A 9,410-nucleotide genomic window follows, 5' to 3' on the forward strand; every position below is an offset into this window, starting at 1 on the left:
GTGTGTGTGTGTGTGTGTGTGTGTGTGTGTGTGTGTGTGTGTGTGTGTGTGTGTGTGTGTGTGTGTGTGTGCGCGTGCGTGCGTGTGTGTGTGTGTGTGTGTGTGTGTGTGTGTGTGTGTGTGTGTGTGCGTGCGTGCGTGCGTGCATAGAAAAATATGTAGGCCTAAATTATTTGAAACTGAAACTCAACACCATAGCTAGTCATCTCCCTTCTAAAAGAAAATAAATGTTATTTTCTTTTAACCATGAAACTGATGAAAAAATGAATAACCATACCTCGTGATCAGTGATCACTCCAACATCCCACACAGTTAAAGTGGACATTTGTCCACTTTGGACATGGTCACATGCAGTGACCTTGACCTTTGACAACATACTTCTAATCAGTTCATCCTTGATGGTTGGGTGTTGTGCCATTTTGCCAAATGTTATCAAATTCCCTCAAGGGTTTTGCTGGGCCGTACAGCCCGGACTCACACATCCACGACGAGCGGCAACCGGCAACGTGCCAGATACGTTTCGCGAATGTGTGAGTCCGTCAGTCCGGCCTCGAGACAATGTGTTCACAAGGTCAGGACAGATGGACGGACGGACAGACAGACATATACACATAATTATTTTGTTAATAGATAGAGGATTCTTACTGCTTTGATGTGGGAAATGTGGGAAATACAATATTCTTCGTCAAGTCATTCAACAGCTGGCCTGGTAGGCTACAACACACAGCCTACAAAAAAAGAAGAAGAAAAAGAAAAGACTGACTGGAAATATATTTTCTGAAAATATTCCTATTTTAAAATATATTTATTGGTGCAATTTATAGTTCTAGTATTAGGGAATAATTAGAAATAAAGTATACCGGTAATATAATCAAAAGAACATTTCAAAATGTGTTTACTAAACCGATGGAGCACGTTGTTTGAGTAAAGGTATAAAGAAAGTGTATTTTCTCCGTCACCACAACCTGTAAGTATAGGCTAGTGTCCTAGTGAAGACTAAAATCACATTTTACACAACGGTAAGAAATAGTCTTGAGGTGGATGTATCATATCTGACAGGAAATGGTACAACATTTCATGCGTTTCAAACTTGAGGAAGTGTCTGGCGGTTGGCAAAAAGCAGAATGTCTGTGGTTGTTGTTTAGTTCCATGTCAGCAGTCTTGCAAAACAAAATACAAGTTACAGTACATATACGCATACTTTGCCCTGTGTTAACTATATATAATATTATATATTATATATAGAAACACACTGCCTGCTGTATTATGCATGTGTTTTTTCACTGTTTGTTTTGGTAGACACTAGACTAGACAGTGAGAGGGCAACGTGTTTCTGCAGGTAAACACCACACTACCCCAGTGGCTGATGACTGTTGATAGATGGAAATATTGTGTATAAGAAAAGTATAATTGTTTAATGTAAGCACAAAGTTACATGCCTTTAAAGTGGTTAAACATACTTTGATACTATACTATATAAACTATAGCTGGCGACCGCCTGGAACCCCCTCACGGATCCTTGAGGCTCCCCAGACCCCACTTTGACAACCACACTGGGCAAGGGTCTTTCAGCAACCATGAGAAGATTGAAAATGTTTGCTCCAAAGTAAAACAATTGACCTAAAACAACATACTACCATGAAGAAAATGGGAAAAAAGAAGGGGGGAAATCACATTGAGGCCTCAATGTAAGGTAAAGAATGTTTTGTTAATAAAGGAAAGTCATCCCCCCCATTCCCTCTTAAAGACTTTGGTGCTCTCTAGTGGTCAGGGAGGGCATTCCACATTCGGGGAGCAGAATCTGAGCAGAGTGTGTGTGTGTGTGTGTGTGTGTGTGTGTGTGTGTGTGTGTGTGTGTGTGTGTGTGTGTGTGTGTGTGTGTGTGTGTGTGTGTGTGTGTGTGTGTGTGTGTGTGTACTGTGTGTGTGTTGTGTGTGTGTGTGTGTGTGTGTGTGTGTGTGTGTGTGTGTGTGTGTGTGTGTGTGTGTGTGTGTACTGTGTGTGTGTGTGTGTGTGTGTGTGTGTGTGTGTGTGTGTGTGTGTGTGTGTGTGTGTGTGTGTGTGTGTGCGCGCGCGCGCTCGTGTGTGTGTGTGTGTGTGTGTGTGTGTGTGTGTGTGTGTGTGTGTGTGTGTGTGTGTGTGTGTGTGTGTGTGTGTGTGTGTGTGTGTGTGCTCTACAAACTGGTGTGCGGATGTTCTTCCTCTTCCCTGATGTTTGCCTTGATGCCTGACATCCAGCACCTGGCCTGAATATAGGCAGAGATGTGCACACAATCTTCTCTGTGATATTGTTTTCATGCCACCATTCTTGTCCATATGCTGTGTCCTTTTTTATTTTGTACTATTTTGTACTTGATGGTAGGGCAGTAGGCCCACCTTACCATATATTTTCTTTATTCTGGTCACTTCCTGTAGGCTGTGTTTAGATTTGTTTACCCTTTTGCAATGTTATAGGCCTATTGTGTTTGGTTTGCAGTAAGAGTAAATTATCCATTGTCCTGCACCTCTGTACCACCTTACCCTTGACTTCCGTAAAGTATTAAAATGTAACAGTTGGCCTTAGTGCCACGTACTATTAGCTCTATTCTACGAGTTCTTGGCTTGACACCACTCTACTCAGCCTGACTCCATAGTTGTGGTGGGTGTGTCTGACTGTCAGTTTAATTACCTCATTGCAAAAATGGCTTGTTCATTGTCAAACTCGCCCCTATGTGTATAACACGCCTACTTTGATGTTGTACCCATTTGGGGTCGAAACATTGTTGTCATCCAGGTCATCCTACTCCTGAAATAAAAAGCAGAATAACAAAGAGTGAAGTCATGCTTGCTGGTTGTGTGTGTGTGTGTGTGTGTGTGTGTGTGCGTGCGTGCGTGCGTGCATGCGTGCGTGCGTGCGTGCGTGCATGCGCTCAGGGGAACATGGGCTTCAAGCAGGGCTCGAACCTGAGAGGCTACGTGTACAGTAGACACTAGACAGTACAGGTGGACAAGCCGTCCATTTCTTAGAGAAAGATTTATAATCTAAGACCCAAAGAAACATGTGTGGGTGTCGTAGCCTAAAGATTATGCCAGTGATCGACCTAATGGCAATAAACTCTCCGGCGGTTGACAAATTGCCATCGCCATTTTTCTCTCTCTGTGAAATGCACTTAGAGCGACCATTATTTTGAATATGACGATGTAGGGGACACTTGCTGCCCGTGTAAATCTAGCTCAGGGGGCCAGGTAATATAATATCAGTGGCAGATTACATCAAATGAGCAGCACATACTGTACACAGCCAGCCAAAACCCCAGGGCTCAGCTGGCCTATGTATTATCAACGCACACACACTAGACGATAATGATCACATTTTCATATTTATCTGCTCTTTATTGAGTTTATGCTGCAAACGTTAATGCATGGGAGTAGGCGTGCGTGTGTGTGTGTGTGCACGCACGCGCACACACACACACACACACACACACACACACACACACACACACACACACACACACACACACCTATCTGTTTGCAGAACCACACAACAAGCACATCAACACGAGCAATGAGCCAAAGCTAATGGGTATACTGGTATATTTTCCATGATTGAATGTATGAGATACAACCAAACAAAGGACATACAGTATGCACTACCGTTAACCACAGATGCACATAGAGCTACAATTTCATATCAATTCAACGTTACATCAAAACGTCACCCAGGCTGCTATTAAGAGTTTATCAAATGAATGATCATTCATTTCATAATGAAGGGGGATCCCCTTGAAAGTTCATAGACGTGGATGAATGGAACAGAATAGCAAATGTGAAATGGTGTTTAGTAAAACCAGTGTTAAATGTAACTTTTCGGAAACTTAAGACTAGTGTACAAATGTCAATAAGCATTGACAAAAAGCATTGGAAATATGCCTCAGTGCATAATATATATATAAATACCTCAACATTACATACCGTAGCACTGACAAAGACGATCTTTTATGAATATAAAAATCTATTTTCTTGATAATAATTCTGCTCTTAAAAGCAGTTACATCGACTATGAACAATGAAATGACAGAAACTGCATTACAAGACCAAATGATAATCCACTAACGACAGATATATGTCTGAAAAACACACTTGAAAATCAGTTTGTCATGTTTCATTTGAATTTTTTGCCCCAATAGCAGTGGCTCTGTGGCCCTGTGGACAGAGATTCCCAGAGTCTTCCTTAATGGGTTGTATTCTAGCCATCATTTAGAATGAGCCAGAAAGAAAGAAAGAAAGAAAGAAAGAAACTTTTTCAAAAAACTATTTAATGAATTGTTTTTCCCCTCAGCGAAGATCTACAAGCTCACAATGTGTCATGATGTGTGTACAATATGACACTATATAGGTCATACAATGAAGTATATGGTGTAAGGATGAAGGGATGACCTACAGTATATGGGGATCTGATAAATTAATTTAATGAATAAAACCTAATTTTAACCAACCAGTGGTAGAGTAGCCTATGTTTATATTATACTTAGTTTACAATAATCTTCCATCGAGAGACCCTGGTGTTCATGGGTAATTAAGACCCCTAGTCACCTAGCTACTTGTTGACAATGTCTCAACTAGATGGACACGCACGCTCAGTGGAACGCATATCTCCGCCAGGCTAGATTGAACTCCATATTTCTCCTATTTATCTACGACATATGACTCCACAATTGGGTAAGGTTTCAACCTATAACCCAAACACCACTGACTCCAATAATTATAAAACAAAAGTTAGACATTTAAATGCATGGAGGTAGTTTCCGTGGCCTACTGGCAGCATGCATACGAAATCTGGCACAGAACGGTCCAGCAGCCTGCGAGATTAGCCCCAGACAGACATACAGACACCCAGACAGGGGCGAGTTGCGCACCAACAGTGTGAGAATCCGTTATCTATTTCAGAATGGCATACATACATACAGTAGTACTTGGCAATGAAAGTAAATGAGACTATGTTGAGTCAATGACATTTGCATCTTGTTGATATAAAATGTCACATGCTTCTGCTTTTAAAGTACTAACTAATGTGAAAACAATCAGTATAGAGCAACTGCATGGCCTTTACCTAAAATGTTATCAGAAACTAGTTTTGGAAAGTATTTTCTGATAACAAAGACATCAGGGGCAGAAGGGTCGCTAAACTGCCTAGGTTGAAATATTTGATTGTGCTCCATATGTCTTTAGCCTCGTACTGACCTGACCTACTAAAACACAACACAAATAGACCACCCTCTTGTGCAGTCTGCTGCCAGCAGTAGCCTACTAAATAACGTCATTCCACATTTTCCCCTAACAACCGAAAATCGTGTCCTTAACACAGTCACACCCTCTACCGCGACGGGCAGAGCAGGCCTGTTACAATTTACAAACACGGGCCAATAAACACGTCTTTCACACCCCAGTCAAGGTGGTCTCATTGAGGGTTGTGGTGGTGTCGTCTATTATGCAGAGCTGCCTCTGGCCGCGATGGGCTTGCCTGGGCCTTTGGTGGAGCAGGAACAGGCGTCGGGCCGCGGCGCGGTACTTGCGGGACATGAGGTTGTAGAGCACAGGGTTAATGGAGGCGCTGAGGTAGCAGAGAACCATGGAGGCCACATTGAAGTCCTGGCTGAGCTTGGCCGTCTCATAGGTGTCCACCTGAGCAAAGAGGTTCCTGCCGATGTGATAGGGCAGCCAGCAGATGGCAAAGGCCAGCACCACCACCACTGAGGACAGGAGACATGAGGGACAGGAAGGTGAGAAGGGTGTACTGTGTAAGTCTGCGTGTGTGTGTGTGTGTGTGTGTGTGTGTGTGTGTGTGTGTGTGTGTGTGTGTGTGTGTGTGTGTGTGTGTGTGTGTGTGCGTGCGTTGCTGGCGTGCGTGCCAAGCCACCCGAGCGGCTGGCCAACATTGAAGCCACCAAACTCTACTGGCCAAAGCTGGAACTGCAGGTGGGCGGTTTTTGCCCATGCATGTAGCACGAGTTAACCCCCGCGCAGCTGGGGTTTAAAACTCATTAGCACTTCCGCATTTTGGACACCAAATGTTGCCAACAACCCGCCCACTATAATGGAGCTGTGATGATACTCTGAATAGACAATACAGACAACATGCATGACGCTTATAACTGGTTTTCAACTGAAACCACACATTTTCACTTCCGTCCCTAAAACGACTAATGAACAGATGGATGTTGCGAGGAGAACAGACAAATTTACTGTGCCGAGTTGCAACCAGGACAAGTATGCACTTTTAATCTTCACCACCTGCTTTCACATTTTTAATTCCCTCTCTGACTGAAGAAGTGCTATTTAAATTTAATTAACCACTTTTGGCTTAGAACAGCGGTGCTGTTTAATAAACCTCTTCACACTTGACAACAACAACATTCTAAATGGGTCCATGTTAATTTCCTGTTGCAGTGTTTGTGACCATCAGTACCTGACAGGATATAAACGTGGTTAATTTAGAAAAACAGAGAACCTGCCTTGCATAATAAAAAAACATAAAAATACTAGCAGGTGCCTTGTTCCCCTGTACTGGACAATCTTACAGATAAACCTGGTCATAAAGTGTGGATAAATATGTTTCAAGTGTAGAGTTCAACATTAAGGATTAAAATATGAAATAGTTTACAAACTGTTAAAGTTTTTAAAATATATTTTTATCTGACAAATAGAAACACTGGTATCAAACACACAATTATTGATACCAGAATCTCCCCTAGCTCTCCCATTCTCTCTCTCTCTCTCTCTCTCTCTCTCTCTCTCTCTCTCTCTCTCTCTCTCTCTCTCTCTCTCTCTCTCTCCCTTTTTTAAGATTGAGGGATGGATGACGGCTGCGTGACGACACATCATTAAAAAGCAGCCGAGGAACTCTGGAACACTCTCTATTAGGGTTGATTCATGGAGGCCTCTGATGACAGTCCAATTACGGATTCGACAAATGTGGACATAAAGGCAAGCAGGCCCGATGACGGCATGAGCTCTGTGCTAATGAGCCACATTAATATCATAAGTTGATTAAAGAGTTGACGAAAACGAATTAGCTTGTTTACAGCCTGTTACTGTAAAAGCGTTGCATTTGTCCTGCACAACATGCCAGAGCTACAAAAGTGGGCATAATCATTTAGCTTCAAACTCAAGAGGAAACTGGATATTGGGGGAAGCACAGTAATATCTGCAGTGTTCATTGAAACTCAAAAAGAGACTGCTATACTCCAATTGTCTACTCAGTCTCACTGTGCAGTAAACATGTTGTAGTACGGAAACTCTGGACTGAATTTGGTAACCATGATATGCCATTTAAGATGTGGCTATAGGTGATGTGCAATATCACGATCAATCAATCAAGCAATCTTAGAAAATGACAACTTTACTGTAATGCAGCCATTAACCACTTAAACCCTACTGTATATACTGTACTTCCCTGACTGGGTAAGCCAAGGGTTCCCCAAGGTCTATCCTTTATTTTTCCCTCTAGTCTACACCAAGTCTCTTCAACACAAAAAGCTGTTCTACAAGCTCACGTGTCAGTCACAGAGAATGCTCACATATTTGTATTTATTTTGTATATGTATATGGATGTACAATGTACATCCATAATTTGTTTGAGGGGCTTTCGAAATTACGTCATATGGCACAGCCAAGTCTATGGACTTGTAAAAGTAAAAAATAAATAAACTAAACTAATCAATTTAATCGATTATAGAAAATAATCGATAATTTAATAAAAACATTGTGGAAATAGCACATAGAAAGAGCTTGCAGATCTACTGTTTCCACTTTCCACAGTGTTATGCGACAAAAGCATAAAATAGTGCTTATTTAATACATCGATTAACCTAATAAACGGTTGTAGAACTACTGTTCATAATCACTCACAGTAAGTACTTTTCTTAATATACACTTACTCCACTGCGTCTTAAGAGTCAAATATTGTACTTTTTACTCCACTACAATTATTAGAACATTTTAGTTACTAATTACTTTGTAGATTTGGATTATTATTTTAAAAAACATAGATTAATAACCACCATATTTAAACTTTGAAACCTGTGAAATGGGACATTCTGCTGGTTACTTTTGCTTTTGGTACTTTGAGTATATAGCCAATACCTTTATACTTTTACGCAAATACGTTTTGAATACCTTGCTTTTAACTGGTAACAGAGTATGGCTACGTTGCAGCGTTGAGACTTTTAACTGGTAACAGAGTATGGCTACGTTGCAGCGTTGATACTTTTATTTAAGTAAAACAAGCAAGTACTTTTTACCACCACCGCACTCACCTAGGATCTTGACTGTCTGCCTGTGGGAGCGCTCTCTGGCCACGGCGCACGGGCCGCCCTGCAGGTCCTTCCTGCTGTTCCACAGCCTGCAGCCGATGGAGCCGTACAGGAAGATCAGGCAGGACATGGGGCAGAAGAAGTAGGTGGTGGACACCCACAGCATGATGTGCAGCTGTCCTGAGCTGATGGCGTCCGCCGTGTGCTTGCACTGGCCCGTGTTGTAGTCCGGCAGCGTCATGTTGTCGTACTCCACCCCCACCAGGAAGAGCGTGGGCGCGGCCGACACCAGGGCGAACAGCCACAGCGCCAGGATGACGTACTGCACCCGCCGCTTGGTCACCACCACCTTGGCATGCAGCGGGAAGCAGATGGCCAGGTAGCGCTCGATGCTGAGCGCCGTGATGTGCAGGATGGTGGCGTACGTGCAGCCCTCGCTGATGTAGTGGTAGAAGCGGCACACGGCCTCGCCGAACAGCCACGGCACGTACCGCCACAGGCGGTAGAGGTCAAAGGGCAGGCAGAGGAAGATGGCCAGGTCGGACACAGCCATGCTGGACAGGTAGAGGTTGGTGGTGGTCTTCATGTCCTTGAAGTGCTGGATGATGAGGATGGTCATGGTGTTTCCCGTCACGCCGACGGCGAAGATAAGGATGCAGATGATGGTGACGGGCACGAGGGTGGAGGTGGGGAACAGCGAGCCCTCGTAGTGGTGGGCGTCGATGGCGTAGGCGTAGGGGTCGATGGCTTCTGGGCCGCCGGAGTGGACCTCCAGCTGGGCTCGGGTCCAGGGCATGCTGCTTGGGATGGCAGGGCCAAAGGTTACGGGGAGGAACCTTCGAGCTGTGGAGAAGGAACATTAATATTGCGAACATTAATATTGCTTCGCACAATATTAATGTGCGAAGGGCTCCACATCAACAATCAATGAAAGACAGAAAGGTGAGATCAAACCAGAAATAAAATTAAAAAAAACTATCGCTAGCGATGTTACTCATTAAAAGCACCTTCTTTTTTAGGATGGTTTCTTTTTTTTTTAGATAGATTTTCTTAAAACATTTGTCTTGTTTTTAATGTCTGAGGTCTATAATTATTGTCATATCTGGTTTGTAATTG

The 9,410-nt window shown here is 43.1% G+C and overlaps 1 protein-coding gene across 1 annotated transcript; it reads right to left on the minus strand.

Moving 5' to 3' along the window:
* Positions 1-5,418: 5,418 nt before the first annotated feature.
* Positions 5,419-9,090, minus strand: mlnr (motilin receptor; the record flags this gene model as incomplete). Its single annotated transcript, XM_080772539.1, has 2 exons — positions 5,419-5,732; positions 8,298-9,090. The coding sequence occupies 2 exons, from the start codon at positions 9,088-9,090 to the stop codon at positions 5,419-5,421; spliced, it is 1,107 nt and encodes a 368-aa protein (XP_080628665.1).
* Positions 9,091-9,410: the final 320 nt, after the last annotated feature.

This window comes from Protomyctophum bolini (assembly GCF_963924005.1).
Source record: "Protomyctophum bolini genome assembly, chromosome: 9".
NCBI lineage: Eukaryota > Metazoa > Chordata > Actinopteri > Myctophiformes > Myctophidae > Protomyctophum > Protomyctophum bolini.